We start from the raw sequence: 25,242 nt of genomic DNA, 5'->3' as shown, positions 1-25,242 counted from the left end.
TTTAAGCAAATCAGGTGAGTCGATGATTCAGTGACCCACTCATAAAAAAAAGCTGTGCTCAAATAGCCCCATATACCCTTAAATAGGGCATTATTTGAGGGGACAGCCATTTGTAGTGGTGTACAAAACCATTGTGGAAATTATCAAGTGCACTCATTCAATCCCACATTGCACCGATGCAATGAATAACGAGTGTACAATCAACATATGGTCAACAGCAAGAGAATACCCATATTGTACTGTGAGAATCGCACAGCGAATGAATTCCTGCGCCTGACCAGAAGTTGGCGCCCGCAGCTGAATCATCCATGCATCCATTTTCTAAACCGCTGGTCCAATGTGGGTACAGCGTAATATCATACTGGTATGAATTCCTTGTTATTTGATTACTAAATTGTTTAATTAATTTATACATAGTTTTCATGACAGAGTTCAAGACAAATCTTGAACTGGAGCTGCCAGTTGTTTCAAATAATTATTAAACAGCAAGCACAAACCATGCAAAAGAGGCAGCCCTTCCATTCACTCCCTCAAGTGAACTATATTAGTGGACTAAAGTAGGGAATAGTGAATGAATTAGCCGTTTTGAATCAATGGAATTATTGATTTAGTGACAAAGACAGTGACCTGTCGCCATCTACTGGTGGTTTTAGTTTCATTTTAGAGTTTCATTTAATTATTTTAATCATTTAATATTTCTATATTCACAATTTATTTAAATAAATATAAATTTATGAATTTTACATAAAAGATTTTATTATAAATAATTTTAAATATTGCCCTGCTATGGGAAAATTGATGTAGGTGCTCCTAAATCTTTGACTGTGCTCCTAATTTTTTTTTTTTAATTAGGGTTAGAAATGTAATGAAATGTAAGCGTAGAGCCCTAACATATAAAGTTTTATTATAAGGCTTTCTGAAAAACTGGATTCTAATTGGTCATTCACAGCATTCTGTGGAAAATATTTCATATAAAGATGCAGAACTGCATAACTGCTCATTTTCCCAGGCAACCTATTTCCTACATAGCTGTGCTAGTTTCATGGCCACTTTCATCTCATGTCATAAAATAATTTCAGTATTTAAATGGTTCATTTAATTATTTGGTAGGAAGTTGTGTAAGAAGCAGGATAACATACATTATCATAAAATTAACCCCTCCATGGTGATACAAAAACATCTACTTGATCTCAGTGACTGTACATGATCCCTTTCAAATCTATGTGAGAGGAACATATGTTTACACAGGGCTGCATTACTAACCTTAGACATAGGTGGAGCTCGTATGGTCCAAATACAATCCAGTGCTTCCCCTGACTTTACCTTGTTTTCCTCCTCAACTTGACTAGATCTGATTATACCATCTGAACCAGACATTTCAAACTGACAGTCTGAGGGGAAGAGAAAACAGTAAAGATAAAGACAATTAAATTAACATTATAACATTAAAATACTATTAACATTAAAGCTTTAAAGTACTTGAGAAGGAGACCTGAGAGTCTGCAGACTGCATCTGGGAAAAGTAATACTAATAAATTCTGGGGCACTGAAATATTCAGGAGTTTACATAACTGATGCACTAAAGATGGAATTTACATTTATATTTGTTGGGCTCGGTAACCATAGCAACTGAAAAAGATAATGTATAAAGTGTTATTCTGCTAGGTAGCAAAACCTTAAAAAAAAAAAAATCAAGTATTAAGAAAAATTCTATTTCCGCAGGACATGCCAGGATTAGTTAGCAGGTTAGTAGAATTCTAAAACAAATATGATCAGTAATGTATATTGCCAGTAATATATATATGATCAGTAATATATATTGCCAAAAGTATTAGGACACCCCTCCAAATCATTGAATTCAGGTGTCCCAATCACGTCCATGGCCACAGGTATATAAAATTAAGCACCTAGGCATGCAGACATACAGACATTTGTGAAATTGTGTCTGCCACTGGATTCTAGAGCAGTGCAGATGTGTTCTCTGGAGTGACTAATCACGCTTCTCTGTCTGGCAATCCGATGGACAAGTCTGGGTTTGGCAGTTTCCAGGAGAACGGTACTTGCCTGACTGCATTGTGTCAAGTGTAAAGTTTGGTGGAGGGGGGATTATGGGGTGGGGTTGTTAAGGGGTTGGGCTTGACCCCTTAGTTGCAGTGAAAGGAACTCTTAATGCTTTAGCATACCAAGACATTTTTGAAAATTTCATGCTCCTAACTTTGTGGGAACAGTTTGGGGATGGCCCCTTCCTGTTCCAACATGACTGCGCACCAGTGCACAAAGCAAGGTCCATAAAGACATGGATGAGTGAGTTTGGTGTGGAGGAACTTGACTGGCCTGCACAGAGTCCTGAACTCAACCCGATAGAACACCTTTGGGATGAATTAGAGTGGAGACTGTGAGCCAGGCCTTCTCGCCAGCATTACTGCCTGACCTCACAAATGCACTTCTAGAAGAATAGTCAAAAATTCCCATAAACACCTAAACCTTGTGGAAAGCCTTCCCAGAAACGTTGAAGCTGTAATAGCTGCAAAGGGTGAGCCAACTCCATATTAAACCCTAAGAATGGGATGTCTTTAAAGTTCATGTGCACATAAAGGCAGGTGTCCCAAAACTTTTGGCAATATAGTATGTGTGTGTGTGTGTTTTTTATATTATATATATTATATATATATATATATTATATATATATATATATATATTATATATATATATATATATATATATATATATATATATATATATATATATATATATATATATATATATATATATATATATATATATATATATTATATATATATATATATATAAAATTTTATAGTGCGCGTTTCTCAAACTCAAATCACTACATGTACAAAATGAGATATCAAACAAAGCAAAAATACATAATATTAAAAAAAAATGCACATTAATAAATTACAAATTAAAAGCTTGAATAAAAAGTCTTAAGAAGTATCTTGAAGGATTAGTTCACTTTCAAATAAAAATTCCTAATAAGTAATTTACTCACCCCCATGTCATCCAAGATGTTCATGTCTTTCTTTCTTCAGCTGAAAAGAAATTAAGGTTTTTGATGAAAACATTCCAGGATTTTTCTCCTTATAGTGGACTTCAATGGAGCCCAAATGGTTGAAGGTCAAAATTACAGTTTCATTGCAGCTTCAAAACATTCTACATGATCCCAGACAAGAAATAAAGGTCTTATCTAGAGAAACCATCACTCATTTTCTTAAAAATACATAAATAAATAAAATTATATAAGTTTTAATAATAAATGCTCATCTTGAATTAGCTCTCTTCTTCTTATTCTCTATTTGAATTACAGCAGTGTAGACACTGCTAAGTGTATTACTGCAATACACAGGTCAAAGTTTAAACTAACTGTTATATACTTGCACTAGCATATTGTATATGACAATTTAGTTCAAACTTTGACCTGTGGAGGGCAGTAATACACTTAGAAGTGTCTATACTGCTGGAATTCAAATAGAGAAGAAGAAGAGAGCTAGTTCAAGGTGAGCATTTATGGTTAACACATAAAAAAAATGTAATTTTTTTTAGAAAATGAGCGATGGTTTCTCTAGATAAGTCCCTTATTTCTTGTCTGGGATCGCTGTAAACTGTAATTTTGACCTTCAACCGTTTGGTGCCCATTGAAGTCTACTATATGGAGAAAAATCCTGGAATGTTTTCATCAAAAACCTTAATTTCTTTTCAACTGAAGAAAGAAAGACATGAACATCTTGGATAACATGTGGGTGAGTAAATTATCAGGAAATTTTAATTACAAAGTGAACTAATCTTTAACACAATCCCAAGATGTAGCATTCCTAATTGATGCAGATAATGAGTTCCCTAACTTAGGGGCATTATATTTTATTATATTTCATTATATTTTATATATATATATATATATATATATATATATATATATATATATATATATATATATATATATATATATATATATATATATATATATAATCTGAAATGAAAATCACCTACTAACATTTTAAATTATTTGTGCACAAAAAACTATATAACTGTACAATTACCAACCATAAATGTTGATGACAGATGTAATGATTCTTAAAGTTTACACAAGTAGTTGGTTTATCCAAAGCAATAAATAGACATATTACTGGAACAAACCCACTGGAATAACCACTTCCCAACCCATGCTCCATACACAAGTGTTATTCAGTTTACCTGGAATGGGATTCAAGAGTCCTCCAACATGGAGATGAAAATCAGGATCTGGATGCCAGTGAGGTTTTGGATAATAAAAATCAAGTGCAATAAATTAATACAAAAGGAACAGAGCTAAAAGGCATCAGTGTAAATGATTCTAAGACCTAACTGCATGAAGAACTGCAAGATGTATTTACCTGCAGTATATGAATACTCCACCCTGAAACCCATGCCTTCCAGCTCCTCGTCACTGGAAAATCTGATCCACATAAAGCGTCCAGAGGAGGTGACAATCCCTGGACTCTTTGCCCCGCAGAACCGATTAATCAACGGAGAGAAAACAAACGGCCCATCACGGATTTCAATGTTATCAAAGCGGCACTCGAAGGACGGCTCAATGTAGTAGATGTCATTGAAAGTGAGCTGGATTCTCTTCCGTGGATGGGCTGATGTAGATGAGAAAGAGGTTATAACTAACATCACTAACTTTTGTGACAATGACATTTCTTTTTTAGGATTCTTTGATGATTAGATTTATTTCTGTTTATTTTAAATAGAAATCTTCTGAAACATTCTTTACTGCCTTTACTGCCACTTTTGATAATACGTATTTGCTGAAAATTCTGTCAAATTACAGAATTTATGTATGCAGTGCATGCTTTACCAAAACAACAAATAGGAAAGAATAAGTATCTTTGCATGTGGAAGTGAGACTCATACCCTCCAGTATGTACACACACTCCTTGTTTGGCGGGTAGGTGTTGGGGTAGTTTGGGGAACTGAATGATCCCCCATTTGCTGTCTGGATCAAAGTTCCACAGTGAGCGGGCTTCTTATCCTCAACAGCCACATTCTGAGGCAAAGCTAACAGCACACACACATACACATATACATATACACACATAAGATGATATACGTTAAAGGTAATGGTTATTAAAGCAAAACAGATGGGAAAGACTCGAAATATAACATGTGGCTTTGCAGGCAATTTCGTAATTCAAACCTACCTTGAGTTTTCTGTGCCAATGCGAAACCCTCCTCTATCAGGATAAGCAGAACCAAGGCTGCAAAAAACATTTTTTATTACAATTTAAAATAGCTGTCTGTTATTTGAATGCATTTTAAAATGTCATTTATTCCTGTGATGGGAAGCTGAATTTTCAGCATTATTACTCCAGTCTTCAAAGTCACATGATTCTTCAGAAATCATTTTAATATGCTGATTTGATACTCAAGAAACATTTCTTATTATTATCAATGTTGAAAACAGTTTTGCTGCTTAATATTTTTGTGGAAACTGTGATACATTTTTTACAGGATTCTTTGATGAACAGAAAGTTATAAAAAAACAGCATTTATTTTAAATAATAAAAAAAAACTTTGTATCATTATAAATAGCTCTTTACTGAGCTATGCTGTGTAAAAGGTGGATGTTATATTGTACAGGTCACGATAATAAAGTCTAAAATAAAATTCATTAAGCTCCCTAACTGAGAGATATACATCCACACATTCAGAGTTTCCAATTTACATGGTTTATTAAAAGGAAAATGATGCCGCCCTAGGATTTAAACTCAGGTTGTTTTGCAGTCATAGCTCCATTTCAACGTTGATTTCATTGATGATGCTTAACAACACTGGGTTTTAAAATATGTGTTGGGCAGGTTTGTGTTTTACAGTAAGATAAACCAATTACTAATATTTGCTCATGTTTCTCACCAAAATAATGGAGTAATATGTTGATTTCTAAACAATAATTTGTAGCAGACAACTGCAATTTACAGTATAATGGGGATCTAAAATGTACACAGCATAATAGGAATAACCCAACTACCACACCTGTCTCGTTTTTCTTTAAACAAGTAACATTCTGGGCTGGCTGACCAAACAAAGTAGAGTGAAAAGCCAAAGTCAACTAATGTTTTAACAAATAAACTATAAAAGACTTTATGACCTGGATGAATGAAAAACATCTCTGACAAAAATTCCATTAAAGGTGCAATATGTAAGAATTTTGCAGTAAAATATCCAAAAACCACTAGGCCAGTGTTACATATTTTGTTCACTTGAGTACTTACAATATCCCAAATGTTTCCAACTATTTGTAAATTGTGAGAAAATTGCATTTTTAACCAAGGATAAGGGACGTGTGAGGAGTCGTCTGTCAATTGCGTCATACCTGTGTTAACCCTTGGTTTCCGGTTTTATTTTGTAGAAACCATGGAACCATGGAAACCATGTCTATTAAAACATTTAATACATTAAAGCGTCTTTGTTGGGAACAACTATTTGGTTACATTTATAGACAGAAAACTGATTGTTGCTATATAGCTCAACACATATATTCTTATTGTTTAAATCTAATTTTCTTGATTTTTTGCAAGTACCATGCCTCGGAGAAAAACACTATTTTGTGAAGTAGCTAACATAGCATAATCAGATGCAGCTTTATTTTTAGTAACAGTAACAGTAATACAGCATTTTCTCCATCATACAATACATTTTAAAATTAATTGCAAGCCATTTATCAACACAAGCATTTAATATGATATTCTAAAATCGATCTGCAACAAGTCTCTCACAGCAGTCACCGAGCGAACGCACAAAGTAACGCTATAACATTTTCAACACTCTCAAATGTATCTAATGTTAAACAGAGCTGTGTTACCTCATACTCATGACCGAGATTCCGCACTCAAATTTGGCATCATCAAGGTACGCTTTTGCTTTGAATAGGCCTCTAGCGACCTCTAGGGGCCAGAAAATATTACATATTGCACCTTTAACAAAAAATACTATGGTATTACCATGGTTCCATTGCAATGCTATGGAATTCTTTTAAGCATTTTGAAGTACCATGCATTGTATAAAAATTAAAAAAATAAACCCATAACAACTTAAAATGTAAGTTTAAATGCTGCAATGATTTTTAAATGGCAAAACCTGCAGTTAATTTCACCAAATGTGACTGAAAACGTATAAAACTGAATATAATTGACGGTTGTGGCAAGTTAGATAAAGGGAGACAAAGATGCTATTATGACAATTATGAAAACATTTTACAGTGAGGCAAATTAATATTGTGAATATCATTAAGCACCACGGTATTACCATCTGATATGCTACTGTACTATGGTAAAACCACAGTACTTTATTGTAAACGTAGCCTATATGGATTTTACAATTCTCAAAACATGTTTGACACTTGCACAAACACGTTAACAGATTTAGACAAAAGTAACATTCATCAACAACAAAGTAACATTATCAATAAATAAAACAAACTCACCCTCATGCATTTCCACTTTCACTGAACACTTTTGCTCTCGTGAGATTGTTTGATGTCTACATTTTCAACGACATGAAGTTCGACTGTCGCAAAACGGTTCTGCAACAGATTTAATGAATAAAGAAGCATCTCGATCCTGGAATATATTTGAAAAAATCCATTTGAAAGCACTAAAATTAAACTGTATACGCCGAGGCGTTTGCAGAAACTCCTGAGCGCTGTGCTTCTGAACAGCGTGTTTTCATTTTGACACTAATGTGAGAGAGAGAGAGAGAGAGAGAGAGAGAGAGAGAGAGAGAGAGAGAGAGAGAGAGAGAGAGAGAGAGAGAGAGAGAATGAGAGCGCGAAGGCTTGGCTCATGAATATTAATTAATTTCATGACCTAGGCACAGTATGCGTAGTTGATTTGCTGAAAGGAGCAAATTCGGTAGCATTCAACTGCTGATTAATGGCTACTCATGAATATTAAATACGTCACTGTTAATACATTTTATGTTGTATATGTATATAATACGACATTAATATAATATTATTTTATTAAAAATGTTTTAAATATAAATATAAATAAACGTGAAATAATGAATGAAATATGAAATTATACATAAGAATATGAAACTATAAATTATAAATAATTAAATATATACTCTGTCATGACAGTTACATCCAAACTGCTTTGGGCACTCAGGGCTGAGGTTAGTCAGAGCTACCATATTTTAGTACTAATATTTTCCTCAGCATTGCGTCTTTGCACAAAATTTGGCGGCGGCACAGAACCTGTACTGAGCAGTCCTAAAGGGTTAGTTCACCAAAAAATGAAAATACTGTTATTAAATACTCATCCTCATGTCGTTCCACACCAGTAAGACCTTCGTTCATCTTCAGAATACAAATTAAGATATTTTTGATGAAATCCAAGAGTGACAAGTATACTATTTGTGCGCAAAAACAAAACAAATATAACGACTTTATTCAACGATTTCTTCCCTACCCTGTCAGTCTCCTATGCAGTTGATGCAGTGAACACAGTGCAGACCTTCCATGTTTACATCCAAATACCAGCTCAGTATTGGCCGACGCATGCATGTGATGCTGATGCAGGAGCCAACCAATACAGAGTCGGCGTTCTCTGACGTAAACACGGAAGCTCTGCACTGTCTTCAACATAAACTGCATAGTAGAATGACAGGGTAGAGAGGAAACTGTTGAAAAAAATCATTATTTTTGTTTTGCTTTTGCGCACAAAAAGTATTCTTGTCGCTTCATAACATTAAGGTTAAACCACTGTAGTCACAGTAACTATTTTAACAATGTCTTTAGTGCTTCTCTGGACCTTGAATGTGGTAATTTTGTTGCTTTCTATGGGAGATAAAAAGCAAAAAAAAAAAATAAATCATCAAAAATAAAGGTCTTACGGGTGTAAAACGTCATGTGGGTGAGTAATAAATGGCAGAAATTTCATTTTTGGGTGAACTAACCCTTTAAGAATGTGGACCTCAATGGTCCAGGGGCCCCAACAACACTGCACATTTTGGGGGTCTCCCATACTGGACACACATTTTAGGTCTTGAATCCTCTATTAATGAGCCGGTTAGTTGTCAATCATTTATGTTAGATTAGAATGCATCTAAAACTTACAGTATTCCAGATTGAGAACCACAGCTCTAGGAAGATTACAAAGAAGCATCCACATGACCTCACAAGCTAAGACTTGATAGTAGGATTCGTAATATTGCAGATGGGGTCCACACAGCTGTTGAAGACAAGGGATTTGAGACTTAACACTGGTCTCTCGGAGGGGTCTGTGCCACCCATGCACGCCTGGTAAGCAGTATGGGGACTGAACTGATAATGCGTGTTGCAGAAGCTGATTACATGATCGCTGTAAGGAAGGATATTCTACATCTGACATGCTACATCTGATCACATAATGCATTGACTGTGAAGGCCTGTCGCACACTATAGCTTTAATCACCTTTAAACTTGGCAAGCATCACTGTTGCTCATAGACCCCTGACCCTCAATATTAAACTTTGTAAGTTGTCTCACACTGTTTGTGGTACAAATATGAATTATGCGGCTCTAAGTGATCAGATTTATGATTTTTGTCTATATTATAGAGGTTTGGAGGTGGGCATAATCTTGAAATTCTTTCCCATAATTGAAATATGCATTATCATTTTAATTTTGTGCATGTTAAACGCATATTACATTTTTAACATCTAGGCTACAAGTTTCAAAAGTGAACTTTGGAACTGCAAAAATGGGGGGGTGGGGGGGTGGGGGGGGGGGTTATCAAAGCCTCTTGAATTAAGCTCCAGAACAGTTAAAATTATGCACTGCTTAAATGATCACAGAACAGTTATTTTCCACTCATGGCCCAACAAGACCATGCCTGCTGACAACTAACATAAAAAGGGCTTTCATAAATAACTTAAGCTCCTAGTGAAGTATGATGGCACTCATTTGCAATTCAAATGAAGTTCAAACTCCCTTTCATCTCTGACAGAGGAGATGAGATTCTCACCTGAGAATAGAGATTCTGTCACATTCATTTACAATGGCCTAGATAAGGCAATGAAGCCACTCTTACTGTGGTGAAGTCAACATGTATCCATTGAGGTATAGGATTATATGGGTATCCACATTCATTTGAAGCACACCTGTGATGTTCTTTTTGAACCTTTTGAATGTTATTTAATATAAATGTGATTTCATGTAAATGTTTTATTGCATCCTATATTAAATCCTATACAGCATCACAAGAATAATTATTAATTACAGCATCAATTGCACACTGTTAAAGATTTAATTACTTTTTGTTACATTTTGCATAAACAGCAGCTAGAAAACATTGTGCAATTATTAAATGTAACTGTCATGGACAGTGTTGGGTTTTGTTTCATGTCTTATTTTTGTAGTTTATTCATGTCTCATTGTTACGCTCCTGGTTTGCCATGTTTTCCCATGCCATGTGATTCCCTTGTCCTCATGTGTTGTGTTGTCTTTGGTTGACTGGTTTGATTGTGCACAGGTGTCCCTTGTTTTGTCATTAGTCTCTGTGTATTTAAAGGGTTAGTTCACCAAAAATTAAAATTCTGTCATTTATTACTTACCCTCATGCCGTTTCACACCCATAAGACCTTCGTTAACCTTCGGAACGCAAATTATGATATTTTAGTTGAAATCCAATGGCTCCGTGAGGCCTGCACAGGTAGCAATGACACTTCCTCTCTCAAGATCCATAAAAGTACTAAAAACATATATAAATCAGTTCATGTGAGTACAGTGGTTCAATATTAACATTATAAAGCGACGAGAATATTTTTGGGGCACCAAAAAAAACAAAATAACGATTTATATAGTGATGGCCGATTTCAAAACACTGCTTCAGAAAGCATCAGAGCATAAATGAATCAGCGTGTCGAATCAGCTGTTCAGAGCGCCAAAGTCACGCGATTTCAGCAGTTTGGCGGTTTGACACAATCCGAATCATGATTCGACACACTGATTCATAACACTCCGAAGCTTCATGAAGCAGTGTTTTGAAATCGGCCATCACTATATAAGTTGTTATTTTGTTTTTTTTGGCGCACCAAAAATATTCTCGTCGCTTTATAATATTAATATTGAACCACTGTACTCATATGAACTGATTTATATATGTTTTTAGTACCTTTATGGATCTTGAGAGAGGAAGTGTCATTGCTCCCTATGGAGGCCTCACTGAGCCATCGGATTTCAACAAAAATATCTTAATTTGTGTTCCGAAGATTAACGAAGGTCTTACGGGTGTGGAACGGCATGAGGGTAAGTAATAAATGACAGAATTTTCATTTTTGGGTGAACTAACCCTTTAAGCCCTCATGTTTGCCATGCGTCTTTGTCAAGTATTGTCCATGTACCACTGTTTGTAAGGTAATGTTCATGTTCATCCCAAGCCCAAGCCCTTGTAACCCCCCATGATCGAACCACCCGCTCTAAGCGAGACTCAAACCCTGGTCCGCCGGCATGGGAGTCGGGCACTCTAACAAGGAGGCTAAAGACCACAGTCTCTAGTGTCAGTTGCTAGAGTGCCTTTTGAGATCAGGGGAGTGTGGTTTACACGCATAGCTCTTACCGGCTTACATCCGTTACACCCTTATGTTTGATCTTGAAATGGAAATAACCTGCACTTGGGTTCGTCAAGACTTACCTCCAGTGGATGCTCACACCATTTTACAATGTGCAATGTGATAATTCCTGTGATGCTATACAAAAAAAAAAACCTTATAATCTGAGGATGCAATCAAACATTAATATAAAATCACATGTATACTGGATAACACTCAAAAGGTTAAAAAAGAGCATCAGTTAGGCATGGCATTTTTTGCAGCATCTAAGTTCATGGCTTATGTGTATTTGTCTGCACAGGACTGCAGATCTAAGTCAATCTTGCTGTTGCGTCTGGTTGAGCGTTGAAGGATTAAGAAAAGAGTAAAATCTTTTTGTTAATCTGGTGCTTTGTGGAGAGAGAGGGGGAGACATTGCTAGTGGGTTTCCTGTCAGCAAACTTAATTTCAAGGAAGAAAAAAAAGGAATGTACTATTATAGACATTGTACTATTATTAGACATGTAAACCATTTTACTTTATTTTTATTTGCATAATATGAATATTATAATATTTAAATATAATTAAAATATTAAATATAATATTGCATAATATATAAACATAATTAAAATTTAAATATTTTATTTAAAATAATTGTATATATTAAATTAAATAAACATTTATATAAATATGTGTTTAAATATGTATGTACTGCAAAGCTAAATGAATTTTGAGAGTGGAAGACTTAATAAAACTTAATAAAAACACTTATGACAGCCATATATGGCCATGCACTTTTTTTTTTTTTTTTTTATGGGGATTTCCATAGATATAATGACTTTTATACTATACAAACGTTATATTCTATCCTCTAACCCATAACCTTACCACTAAACACAACCCTCACAGAAAATTTTCTGCATTTTTTAAATTTTCAAAAAACATAATTTAGTGTGATTTATAAGTTGTTTTCCTTATAAGGGCCCAAAATAAATAAATAATAATAATAATAATAATAATAATAAAAAGTCCCCACAAGATCAAAAATGACTTCTTTGTGTATCTTTGCCCCCACAACGTATGGTTTACCAGGATCACACACACACACACACACACACACACACACACACACACACACACACACACACACAATGTATTAAATCTTATACATTTTCTGGGATCAGCAGAGCAGCCAAGGGTTTTGCATCCCTCAGATTCATTAAAACCATCTCATCCTATTGTCATCTTTCTTTCTACATCCACCCACCCACCCAATAAATATGTAGTCCTAAAATAATGCCGAACCATGATATCACCTCTTATCAGAATCAGTTATATTATACGCTTAAATTCACCAGATATTGTCAGTTAATATATGAAGAGTTCATTTGCAAAAACCGATAAACGCCATTTTAAAAAAAAATGAACTAAGTGCTGTGCATTATTCTCCACAGGGGCGTAAATCGCGGGGGGGACGGGGGGGACATGACCCCCCTATCTGAGTGCTGTCCCCCCAAAAAAATATAATTAAAAACCACTCTAAGTATTGTAAATAAATGATATATCCTTAAAATAATTGTGTAAGAAGTAAAGCAATACAAACGCAAACAGGCGTTTTAAGTTTAGAAACATTTTGAGTCACCTCTCCCTTGCCTCACAGTGGTTTGGTCCACCGCGCACGTCACACTCGTGCGTGTAGAAATCCGGCGGCGCCGGCGGGAGAGAAGAAGACAGACGGTAGTTGAGAGGAGCTCTAGTAAGTAGGCTGTTTAGGCTATTTTATTCAAAAACATCGGATGAAGTGGTTATTTTTGCTTTAATGCTGCCGACGCTGAGTAATTAGTCATAACAAAAAAAAAAGCAAGATGATAACATGATTTTTTTTCCGTGAGTCCGCTATTTTAGCAATTATAATGTTACCTAGCGTGTTTGGTAGCTTGTTTACAATTGCTTGTTGGATACTATGTCACCCACACCAACAACAGTTAACAGGTTTCAGGCTTTCGAGGAGTGCACATGTGTATGCAAAGCCTACAAAATCTTATCAACTGACAAACTAAAAATAAGTCGACATAGCCCTCTGCTATGAACACTAAAATGCAGATCAAAATCATTCTAGATGTTGGCAGTGTGCAAAGCTACATCTGATAACAAAGTCTTTCTGTAGGCCTAAAGGAGAGCATATCAATACAAAATACAAGGTATTGATATTTACCCCAAGGGCATTTTTTCCCCTAATCTTATTACATGCTTCATCTTTTATTTCTTTCTTCTTTTTTTTTTTTTTTACATTTGATCAATAAATTCAATAAGAAAAAATAAAGCAGGACTGTTATGAATCAAATTAAATAATTTACACTGAAAAATTACAACTGCATTAAATAATGTTATGATAGTCTTTAAATATTTTTGAATATACAAATAAGAAATGTTGGGAAAATTTAAACATGAAACTGAACTGGCAGTAGGTGGTGGCAAGTGACTGTCCTAGTCATTCATTCAAACGACTGATTCATTCAAGAATGAGGCAGGTGTTTTGGAATAGGCTATTACTGATTCTTGACTCAACCGATTCGTTCAAAACGCTGAATCATTCATTAATAAAATATTTATTATTAAATATTTATATTATCCATTATCAATCGCCACTTACACTAAATGTAATAGAATCATGCTTGCGTTTTGGTGATTCCCTAACTATTTTTGTTATTGTTGTTTTAATCAGGACAAGTAAAGCTCTCTTTCTCTTGGCCCTTCAAGAAATTAAGCGTTAATGTCGAGCCCCGGACAGCCCCGGCCCAATTTAACCCCTGCATATATCCTTTATAAGTAACATTTTGGCTGTATTATTTGTGTCCCCTTCAAAAATTGCTCTTGAGAAATGTTATGTTTATTGTCCCCCCCTACTGTCCGATGAAATTTACGCCCCTGATTCTCCATATATAGCACGTTCTGTACCCTAAATCCATTTTGTCAGAAGAGCCGGTTTTGCCCACTTTCAGGCATCGCAAGTTCACGTTTTACAGCAGAAGCCGACAAGCGCCCTTGTTTGTGTACAGACAGAAACCAATAAGTCCGTTTTAGCGAATCAGCGCGCAGTATTCAGGTCAGGTGACAAGGCTTCTAGTCACTTCAAAAAGACGCGCTAGCTAAGGGAAGTTTTATCAAAGCTCACTAAAAGTGATCGTACGGTGGCCGAGAGAGCTCAACGCGCTGCAAATAAAGAAAACATCTTCATCAGTTTGACAACACACGCGCTGCAAACTCCACAACACTTACAAAAAGAAAAACGCGCTGCAAATAAAGAAAACATCTTCATCAGTTTGACAACACATATGCGCTGCAAACTCCACAACACTTACAAAAAGAAAAACGCGCTGCAAATAAAGAAAACATCTTCATCAGTTTGACAACACATGCGCTGCAAACTCCACAACACTTACAAATAGTGAAACGCGCTGCAAATAAAGAAAACATGTGGAGTTTGCAGCGCGTGTGTTGTCAAACTGATGAAGATGTTTTCTTTATTTGCAGCGCGTTTCACTATTTGTAAGTGTTGTGGAGTTTGCAGCGCATGTGTTGTCAAACTGATGAAGATGTTTTCTCATTTGCAGCGCGTTGAGCTCTCTCGGCCACCGTATGATCGAGGATTTATGATTTCGACTCCTGTAAGTCCTTGTACACCATACACGACTTACATGCTGAAAAATTGGTTGTCCTTTTGCTTGTGTGTGTGTGTGCGCGCGTGGATTAGTGCGTGTGTGTGTACTTGTGTGCCGATCTGTGTGTGTGTGTGTGTGTGTCGATCTGTGTGTGTGTGTGTGTTTGAGAGAGAGAGCGTGCGCGCGCGTGTGTGTATGTGTGTGCCGATCTGTTTGTGTGTGTGTGTGTGTGTGTGCGCGCGTGGGTGGGTAGGTGTGTGTGTGCGTTTGTGTGCACATGTGTGTTTGAGAGTGTTTTAAATGCAATTACTTGGGTTTTGTTTAACTATGAAACATGAAATGTGGAGTTATCTGCTTTTGCCAAAAAACGACTGTTGGAGTTATCTGCTTTTGCTAAAAAACAAACTTTTAATATATATATAAAACATACTTTCAATGAATTTTAATTTTTTAATTTACCTATATTTTTTAGAGTTATCATTACTTAATCAAAACAGCCCAACTGCAGTTTGATTGTTATTAATTGGAATGCACAATAAAAAAAACATGATTTGTGAGAATTCATAAAAATGGAGTTATCTGTTTTTGCAAATAAACTCTTCATATATTCTTTCAAACCTACGGCACAGAACACATGGTATACAGAAAAACCAAGTATAGCCATATGTGGATTTGAGGGGTTAAGTCCAGGAAACACTCTGGATTAGAATATACCATGTGACAGGGCACACAATCAGACTGATTCCAAGATGACATCAAATATATAAGTGATTTTCTCCAGATATTTCAAAGGATGTGTGACGATAACTGTGGCTTTGGTCATTTTCTCAGAAAGAGTGGTTCTTCTGTCTGACATTCTTTTTTATAAGAATAAAAGAGTTTTATAAGAATAAAAAAGAATTTTTGTTAGATGCCAGAATTCCTTTTAAAAAAAACTTTCAGCAAAGCAGCTTTCAGACTTTGCAAATCAGCCAAAGAGCAAATAGTCTAAATTGGCAAACAAGAACAGTTTATATATCTGTCATCTATATATCAGTTAACAAAGCTTTATTGGCATGACTGTTAGGATTTACAATATTGCCAAAGTGTGTCTAGTTTAACCCATAGCTAACATAATTTAAATCAAATTACATGAAATTTAAACAAATTAAAAATAAATATATTATTAAATTTTTCAGGTTATTTACAAAATCTGTAATTTAAACTATACGTTTAGCATATTGAAAATGACAGTATAACGCAGATGATCTGTCTATCCAGACAACTGAGATTTCACCAAAAGAAATAAATGAAGGCAGCTGGCCTCTCTCTGTGAGAACATGGGGAGGGAAATGGAGAGAGTCTTTCAGACTGAAGTCCTGATGTCAAGCAATCTGAGACTTCAGCAAATCTCTCAACATCCCTCAGACTAAAAATAACCTCAAAATACATTAAAGCCACCAGAAACCCACTCACACCAAAGAGGTCAGATACGCATACTGATCTTCACTGGCTGACAATTTGTTTGAATTAACTTTGTATTTATACTGGTAATGTTTATCTTACTAGACTAACCTGAAAATTAAAATTCAAAAAGTCATATTCTTATTTACAGCAGACAAAATCTGTTATATGTTTAAGCTTATAATCTTTGCTGCAGAGATGTCTGAAATGTGACCTTGGCGGAAACACAATAATTTCTGTAGAAATCTCAATGTCAAATCTGAGTCTGTTGTCATGGAAATTCTCAATACGAATACAACCTATTAATCTGAGTTCACCAAAGGCAATTTAAACAACTCCTAGTTGTAAATATAATAAAATACAGTATCTCGAGGTAATTCCCTGAATACTTACAATACAATCCAATACTTCCCTTAAGTATGGTGTAAGCTACTATCACTACCTCAATCACACTTGAGCTGTTACTTTTGTTGTCTTTTGAGTGTAGGATCTTTAGTACTTCTATTCCTTAGCAGCGCAACATATACCTGACACAACTTCCAAATTCTTCTTTGCAGAAATTAAGTTTTATTTACGGCCGGGAGATCACAACAACTGAGTGAGTCTTAATGAATAGAATCTTACAGTTGAGTAAAAATCGATGTCACTCAAGGATTCTTTACTGTGATTTGTTTTGGTGATTTGTTTGTAATGATCCAAGCTAATCATTATGACTGTTAGTTCTATTCTGTAAACTTGAGAAGTTGGCAAAACTCAAAAAAACGGAGGTAATTAGTTACATATTGTTTTTTAAGTTAAGAAACTCAAAATTTTGTATGCATGCATTTAAATTGCTCTTAACTTGAAAATTTTGAGTTTTGAATTTTGAAATTATCATATAATCTTAACTGCCCACAAGGCTATCAGAGACAACATCTTAAATTATATTTTTAGTAGTGGAAATGTTGCTAGCTATAACTATAATTCAGCAAATGCTAATTGGTAATACAATGCTTTGATAACTTTAGCATAGGAATTGCTGAAAGAGTACAGCAATATGGAACATTTATGAAATACCTGTTCTCAAACTAAGCCCAAGTACATGGAAAAGACATACAGTGAGTCTCAAACTCCATTGTTTCCTCCTTCTTATATAAATCTCATTTGTTTAAAAGACCTTGAAGAACAGGCGAATCTCAACATAACACTGACTGTTACGTAACTGTCGGGGTGTATGCCCCAATATTTGCATATGCCAGCCCATGATCGAGGCATTACACAAGTGAAGGCAGTATTAACGTCTGGATGTTCACAGCTGAATCATCAGACTAGGTAAGCAAGCAAGGACAATAGCAAAAAATGGCAGATGGAGCAATAATAACTGACATGATCCATGATATCATGATATTTTTACTGGTATTTGTAAATTGTCTTTCTAAATGTTTCGTTAGCTTGTTGCTAATGTACTGTTAAATGTGGTTAAAGTTACTATCGTTTCTTACTGTATTCACGGATACAAGAGCCATCGCTATTTTCGTTTTTAAACACTTGCAATCTGTATAATTCATAAACACAACTTCATTCTTTATAAATCTCTCCAGCAGTGTAGAATTAGCCGTTAGCCACGGAGCATAGCCTCAAACTCATTCAGAATCAAATGTAAACATCAAAATAAACACTGTACTTACGCGATTAGACATGCTGCATGACGAACACTTTGTAAAGATCCATTTTGAGGGTTATATAGCTGTTTGAACTTTTTTTATGTTGTTTAAGCCAAAGGCTAGCTCTTGGGACGTGGAGCACGGGATTTAAAGGGCCACACACCCTGAATCGGCTCATTTCTAATTATTAGGCATTTAAAAATAGGCAAAATAGGCAGTTAAAAAATGAATTAAAAAAAATCTATGGGGTATTTTGAGCTGTAACTTCTTCTAGGACATCTTTAACATTAACCTTGCACAAAAAAACATGTGCAGTTCGTACTAATTCTGTCCGCTAGAGATAACTAGAGGCCTGTTCAAAACAAAGGCGTAGCTTTATAATGTTTGAGAGCGGAATCATGGGACATGTGGTCTCCATCTCAATGGACGGTGCAAAAGAATAGGGATTGGACTCGGGAACAAATCATGTTCATGGATGGGATTATTAATGTTATTGTAGAATGAAGCAGAGCAGGACCAAGTGTTGTGGGAGCTGAACGAGGCCGCTGGAGCGATTGAGCAACACATGCCTCAACAGAACTTTTATTATGACACAGTCGCCGGCGCCGTTTCCGCTTTTCCGGTCATGAGTATGAGGTAACGCAGCTCTGTTTATCATATTAGATACATTTGAGTGTGTTGAAAATGATGTTATAACTTTACTCTGTGCGCTCGGTGGCTGCTGTGAGATTAAGACACACTGCAGTAAAGATAGATCGATTTTAGGATATCATATTAAATACTGGATGGCTTGTGTTGATAAATGGCATGCAATTCATTTTAAAACGTATTGTATGATGGAGAAAAAAGACTAAACGTGTTGAGCTATATAACAACAATTAGTTTTCTGTCTATAAATATATCAAAACAGTTGTTCCCTTGTCTATTAAAACGTGTAATATATTAAAGCGTATTTGGTGTTTCCATGGTTTCTACAAAATAAAACCGGAACCGAGGCAGACCAAGGGTTAACGCCCTTCGCTAAGCCACGCCCGAAAACCGCCACAAGCCAATCGTGGTTTAGTAACCGTAGGCGCGGGACGGGAGGTCTGTCAAGCTTTCGAGCGAGGGAACATGCCGAAGCGCTGTGCGTCGGGTCGGGATTGTGTAAATCTGATACCCGGTATCCTAAAAGTTTGGACGGGGTGGTGGATTTTTTTTCCCCTTTCAGAAACCTAAAACCCAAGGGGAGAAATGCCGGTGTTCTGACAATTTGTGCTACCCTGCCAGATTTCTGACAAAATCCGAAAAATATATATCAGATTGTACTTCCAGCGTGATATTAACGTGGTTTATGGCTTTATTAACATCTACACCTACCCCAACCCTAATAATAATGCAAGTACAGTAATGTGTTATATATCATGACAACAATGATGTAATATTGATGTATGCATATGCAGTAAGCCCGAGTAGGACAGTCTGTCGGGTAACGTTAGGTTAGCTAGCTAGCTAACTCATTGCAAAGTGGTCAGGCTAACGTCTTGTGTTTATTCCAAAAGACTTATGGATACGCTGTTTGATTTATAATTATTGGGTTATTTTCACTAATTTCACTTAACCTGCTGTGGATGAACAAAGCTTTTCCTTAATAATTTGTGTGTTTCCAATTTGAATGGTCAGCGTATGAAGCGGCTGCTGCTTGCGCTGGGAGCTTTAGCTTCAATTTTGATCAAATTATTTTCTAATCGGTTGCATATTATGTCGTGGATATATCCCTTGAATGCAAAATGACAAATTATTTCCTTGAAAATGTCTGACACCGGTGCATACATACTGTAAATGACTTGCCAGGCTCGAAAGCTTGACAGGCGTAGCAACAGTAACTAAGGAGGGCGGGGCTTAGCGAAGGGTCCATTGACAGGCAGCGACTCACACCACCCGGAGCCTTGGTTAAAATTGCAATTTTCTCACGATTTACAAATAGTTGGAAACATTTGGGATATTGTAAGTACTCAAGTGAACAAAATATATAACACTTGCCTAGTGGTTTTTGGATATTTTACTGCAAAAATATTATATTGCACCTTTAATTTTAGCATTTATTCTCCCTTTCGAGTGTAATGGCAAAACATGCTGGGAAATAGAAAACAGCCCAGTTTCAGGCAAATTTAAGTTTGTCTAAATTAAAAGAGACAAGTTCATAAAACTCAAAACAATTAAACAGTTCAGTTTACTTAAAATGTGTCAGTTTTGTGAAGTCAAAAGAAAAAGAAAGTTCTAAATACTCATAAAAGTTAATTTGATTGAACTAATTTGTTTAATTTGAGCTTGTACTCAAACCAATTAATTATTTTGAGTGATAGGGTTTACAGTGTACTATGTTAAGCACTTTTTGGTCTATATGTCTGTATGTTCTATATGGTTTTTAATCTGAGCATCCTGAGTCTGCATTTTCTGTACATATCTTGTTGAAAATACTCTTTTGACCTTATGAGGTCATTACATAAAATATTTCTATCATGCTGTTTATAAAATCCCATGAGTTACATCATCAGACACATCAACATACATGTGATTAAAGACACAATAGAGAAAACCCAACCCATTATTTTTTACACATGCTCTGAATGACCATAAAACTCTTACATCTGGTCTGATTGTAGATTCTGCTGCATTTTAAGTTTTGATTTTTGAGAATTCTTTGGCTTTACTATAATGTGCAACAGAAATGGACATTGTTTGTCTAGTTGTTGAGAAGAAAATCTGTGTCATTTCCTTCTCAACAGAGGGAAATGTATAATCTAAGTGGTGAGAGGACAATTTCAGAACAGCAAAACAAGAATCCAAATTACAGATCTGGAAAAAATAAACACACTAGTACTGCAACTTTGCTACTGGTTTTTCTTCCGAAACACATGTTTCTAATCATCCCTTACTTTCTGTGCCACAAGCTCTTTCCAAAAAGAAAGAGCATGAAAATGTCATGACAGAGAGATAGAGGAATCAAAATGAAGGGATTGAGAGTCTTAAGAGTGATAAAAGCTTCATCTCTCTGTCTCTCACACTCATTACACAAGCAGAGTTCTCACAGCTCTGCAATTACGACTTCAGCTGTACAATTACTGCTAAAAACAACAGCTGCCATCATCTATAGCAAAACAACAACAACAAACAGATGACTGCAGACAAAAATGAGAGATATAAAAAGACAGAGATGATTATTGAAAAGGAAGATATATATATCTCAGGGTCATGGGGTAAATTTTATATAAAAAATTTAAAATGGAGCACTGGTTCAAAACAATGAAAAGAAGGCTAAATTCTTCATTTTCAGGGTTACATCAGAAATGATCCTAAACCCTGTGTCTCCATCTTGTGGACAATTTTATATACAGTGGCCAAAAAATGATGTCAGAAGGGGATATTTGTTTTTTCAGTAGCCACACAAGATCAATTACAACTACAGTTTTATTCCACTATGCAAAAAATAAAATAAATAAAAACTAATAATAATAATAAAATTAACAAAGCTCACAGGAAAGCTCACAGCATTATATAATAGTACATAATAGTATATGACAGCCTGACAAAAAATTATGTCTGCACAATTTTACGTTTCATTGCGTTATGGTTATCACAAACAAAACATCACTTTTGGCCACCTAGCTAGACTATAATATAAAACTATATTATGAACTATACTAAATGTTAGTAAAAAACAAAACAAAAACTGAATTCACTAATTTCTGATTCTGATAGTAATTTCTTCCGTGAAATGATTATTTACAGCAACCGGAAGATGATGGATGCTTAAATGTTCCTGAAATGAATTTGATTCAGTTTTCCTTTAATATATTTACATAATGTTTATAGCCCCCCTCTATTATTGCCTATTATGTGTATTATTGCAGTTTTGATTATACATTGACTTTGTTTGTTTGAAATTTTAATAATAATAATAAAAAAAAATACTGAAAAATAAAAAAACATTCAATTTTGGATCAATTGTATTTGCTGTGTGTGTAACCGTGTTGAAAATGAACGGCTCTAAATGCCTAGGAATTATTGAACCGTTTGTGAAGTCAAAGAGGCAGAAAATGACTCACTTTAATCAATAGTTCCACATTTTAAAACGAAATCGGTGACGTTCTGAAAGAAGGCGGGGCAGGGAGTGTCTGTGTGGGACTAGCAAATTTCCAACAGCCCTGTTGAGAATGACGAAGGACTCATTCAGGGGTAGCATGTCTGGTTCATTATAACGATTCGGTTCTTTTCAATGAACTGGTTCAAAACGGTTCTTTTGAATCATCGTAAGTGCGAAATTTAGTTGCTTTCTTTTTTATGTATAAAAATATATTGGTCGTTAAATACAGTGTGCGAATTATTCTTTGACTTTAATAAGACGCCGGCTTTTTAAATGACTTTCTGTAATCTTAACACGCTTTGAGAATCGGCTCAATCGAATCACTAAAAAGAATCGGCTCAACAGAGTGATTCATTTGGAAACTGTACATCACTCTCTTCGAGTTTTCCTCCCTTTGCACAGTCAGTCTCACCATCCTTGATCCTGCATCTGCACGCGACTCCACTCAATCTCCGTTCAAAAAAAAAAAAGGTGGGTTTATTCTTGGCTGACAATTCACCACGCATGTATACTTTGCAATGTTGGCAACGTTTTCGACTTAGTATATTAAAGATGAAGAAGTATCATGTTTATCGGTACTCTCAGTAGGACTCTGCTTTGTCCCTCTGTCCCAGCTCTGATGCCACGTCAGTGGTGAAAATTACAACGGGTTTGAATTCCACCGTAAGATTTCAGGGTTTGATATTTTTAAACCTTTATTTGACAGTGTAAGTTGTGCTTTAAACCTCTTTTCAAGAGTGTGGTCCCCAGATGAGACCCATGTTCAAAACACTTCAGCAGATGGAAGAAGGTGTGGCTGAGTTAGAATAACAAAGTATTACTCTTAAATTTACTCTTACCTATTCTAAAATACGTTCATTCTGAGTTATAATTCTGAGAAGCTTTTTATTTAATGCCTCTAGTACACAAAATAAAGGCAGCTATTTAAGCTGTTCGTATCCATTAGTGCGCTTGTGGCTCTTCCCTACTTTCTAGCCAATAAAACCACAAGAGAACATGATGTTCTTATGTCTAAAACCTAAATGTTAACCCATGCTGGTCCCCAGTTTTAGCATTATAGTTTAAGACTTCTATCCTATATACTTTGTTTTGAAATTGTTGTTGTATGCTATAAAATTAAAAAAAGTGTGCATACAGTATGTGATGTGTAGCAGTACAAAGTTTTCATTAAATAGTTGTACGTGTTAATGTAAGTAATTCAGTTGATTTTTGATGTGCATTATATAATGATTCCACTGGTTTATGCTTAACATAAAGATATGCAAAACACCCTGACCCCTTAATACCTACATTTTATTAAGTTTGTGACCAATCATTCTTGATTTAGTTGGAAAGAATGAAAAGAAAATGACATTTAATCAATTTTATCATGCTATTCCAGCTTCCTGTGGCCCATTTGTTCAAGCTCTTTCCAAAAGATTGATTAATACTAATCGCTTCCAAAACTGGTGTTGAAATCTCTCCAGCCTTTTTATGGTCTGAGACTTTCATCAAAGTAACTGTTTGTGTGAGCTTGCTTTAATAACTGTGATATATCCCTCTATTGCAAAGGGTCAGAATGGGAGCGAAGCTCAGTCGGAAGAAGAGTGAAGTAGGGATAGGAGCAGAGACAACAGGTCCAGCTGTAGAGGAGACTGCAAAACCAGAGGACTCACCTGTGACTGAGAATGCAGAGCAGAAATGTTCTGAAGGTGAGGTTCAGGAGGAGAGCAAGTCTGCAGAAGAGGCACCAGCAGCTGAAAAGCCTGCCTCTTCAACCAGTGTTCTGCAGACCATTACACAAGCTGTAGAAGAAACGGTCAATACAGTCACTGAACAGATTGCTGCACCGGTGGAAGACGTTGTAAACAAAGGTATCGATGCAGTGGAGTCCGCATTGGCATCCGTCAGCCTGATTGGGAAGGAACCTACTGCTCCAGAGCAAGAACCCAAGCAGAAGTCTGAACCTGGAGCAGATCTTGATGCTTCTGATGTTCTTCAGGAACCCAGCCTCTTGGATGACCTGCTGAAATCTCCAATCTCCGAAGCCCTCATTTCTGGAGTCACAGTGGCAAGTGAAGCCATAACCAGTGAGAAGGTGGAAGACAAAATTAGTAATCCTGCACCAGCCAAGAACAAGGATTTGTTGGAATGTCTGGATAAGGTGGAGACGCCCTCATTGGACCTCCTGGATTGTAAACTGACCCATGAATCCACAATCCCTAACTCGGATCCTTCATTCACTTTGGAAGATATGGGACAGAATGCAGTTGACAATGTCAACCTTATATAAATCACTACACTCACCTCTAGAAAGCAGCAGCAGCAGCTGGATGGTCATTAGGTGCAAGTATGTCAGAACAATATTCTTTTTTTTTTTCTTTCCTGAAAATGTAGTCATAAAACAGGGTTGTGTCATTCAGAATTAAACTGGGGTAGCAAGCTGGTTACAGAAGATTACTAGAACATATTAACATACATACTTAAAACATTACTAATGTTATGCCTACCGATTCGTTGACAAGCAGTCATCTGATATTTTTTCTTCTTTATTCTTCTATATTCTTCCAAGCTCTTGGTTATTGTGTATGAAACGTTCAGCCAATCTCCCATAGAAGAGGAAAAGAATGTACATTAAAACAATGATTGTAGTAAAGGAAAATAAAGACTGTAACACATCACAATAACGTTCTTCCTTGATCTGTATTTTATACTCGAAATGTATTTAATCAAATTTGTGGTACGCAATAATCTCTTCAAACATCTGAACAGAACATCAAGATGAGTGCAGTCTGTGAAAATAAATGGACAACATTACTGC

General features: G+C 35.7%; 2 protein-coding genes across 3 annotated transcripts in view; one reads left to right on the top strand and one right to left on the bottom strand.

The window, feature by feature from the left end:
• neto2b (neuropilin (NRP) and tolloid (TLL)-like 2b) overlaps positions 1-24,166 on the bottom strand; it is a 30,127-nt gene extending 5,961 nt beyond the window's left edge. The window contains exons 1-8 of one of the 2 annotated variants that reach the window (XM_067389983.1): positions 24,098-24,166; positions 7,481-7,579; positions 5,199-5,255; positions 4,912-5,055; positions 4,389-4,637; positions 4,210-4,257; positions 1,493-1,513; positions 1,264-1,391 (exon numbers count right to left, since the gene is read on the bottom strand). In XM_067389983.1, the coding sequence (XP_067246084.1) occupies positions 1,264-1,391; positions 1,493-1,513; positions 4,210-4,257; positions 4,389-4,637; positions 4,912-5,055; positions 5,199-5,255; positions 7,481-7,490 (657 nt within the window). In that variant the 5' untranslated portion in view covers positions 7,491-7,579; positions 24,098-24,166. The remainder of the gene's footprint in view (positions 1-1,263; positions 1,392-1,492; positions 1,514-4,209; positions 4,258-4,388; positions 4,638-4,911; positions 5,056-5,198; positions 5,256-7,480; positions 7,580-24,097) is intronic. The other variant, XM_067389984.1, reaches the window with a different exon arrangement.
• Positions 22,163-25,119, top strand: si:dkey-238c7.16 (uncharacterized protein LOC559078 homolog). The gene is made up of 2 exons (XM_067389988.1): positions 22,163-22,913; positions 23,994-25,119. Exon 2 carries the CDS (start codon positions 24,001-24,003, stop codon positions 24,712-24,714), a length of 714 nt encoding a protein of 237 aa, XP_067246089.1. The 5' UTR covers positions 22,163-22,913; positions 23,994-24,000; the 3' UTR covers positions 24,715-25,119.
• The last annotated feature ends 123 nt before the right edge of the window (positions 25,120-25,242 follow it).

Source organism: Chanodichthys erythropterus, chromosome 7 (genome assembly GCF_024489055.1).
Source record: "Chanodichthys erythropterus isolate Z2021 chromosome 7, ASM2448905v1, whole genome shotgun sequence".
NCBI lineage: Eukaryota > Metazoa > Chordata > Actinopteri > Cypriniformes > Xenocyprididae > Chanodichthys > Chanodichthys erythropterus.
The sequence above is the reverse complement of the archived record's forward strand: the minus strand, read 5'-3'. Positions and strand labels throughout refer to the sequence as shown.

Coding starts and splice junctions, on each gene's coding strand:
- si:dkey-238c7.16 (XM_067389988.1), top strand. CDS start 24,001: ATGGGAGCGAAGCTCAGTCGGAAGAAGAGTGAAGTAGGGATAGGAGCA.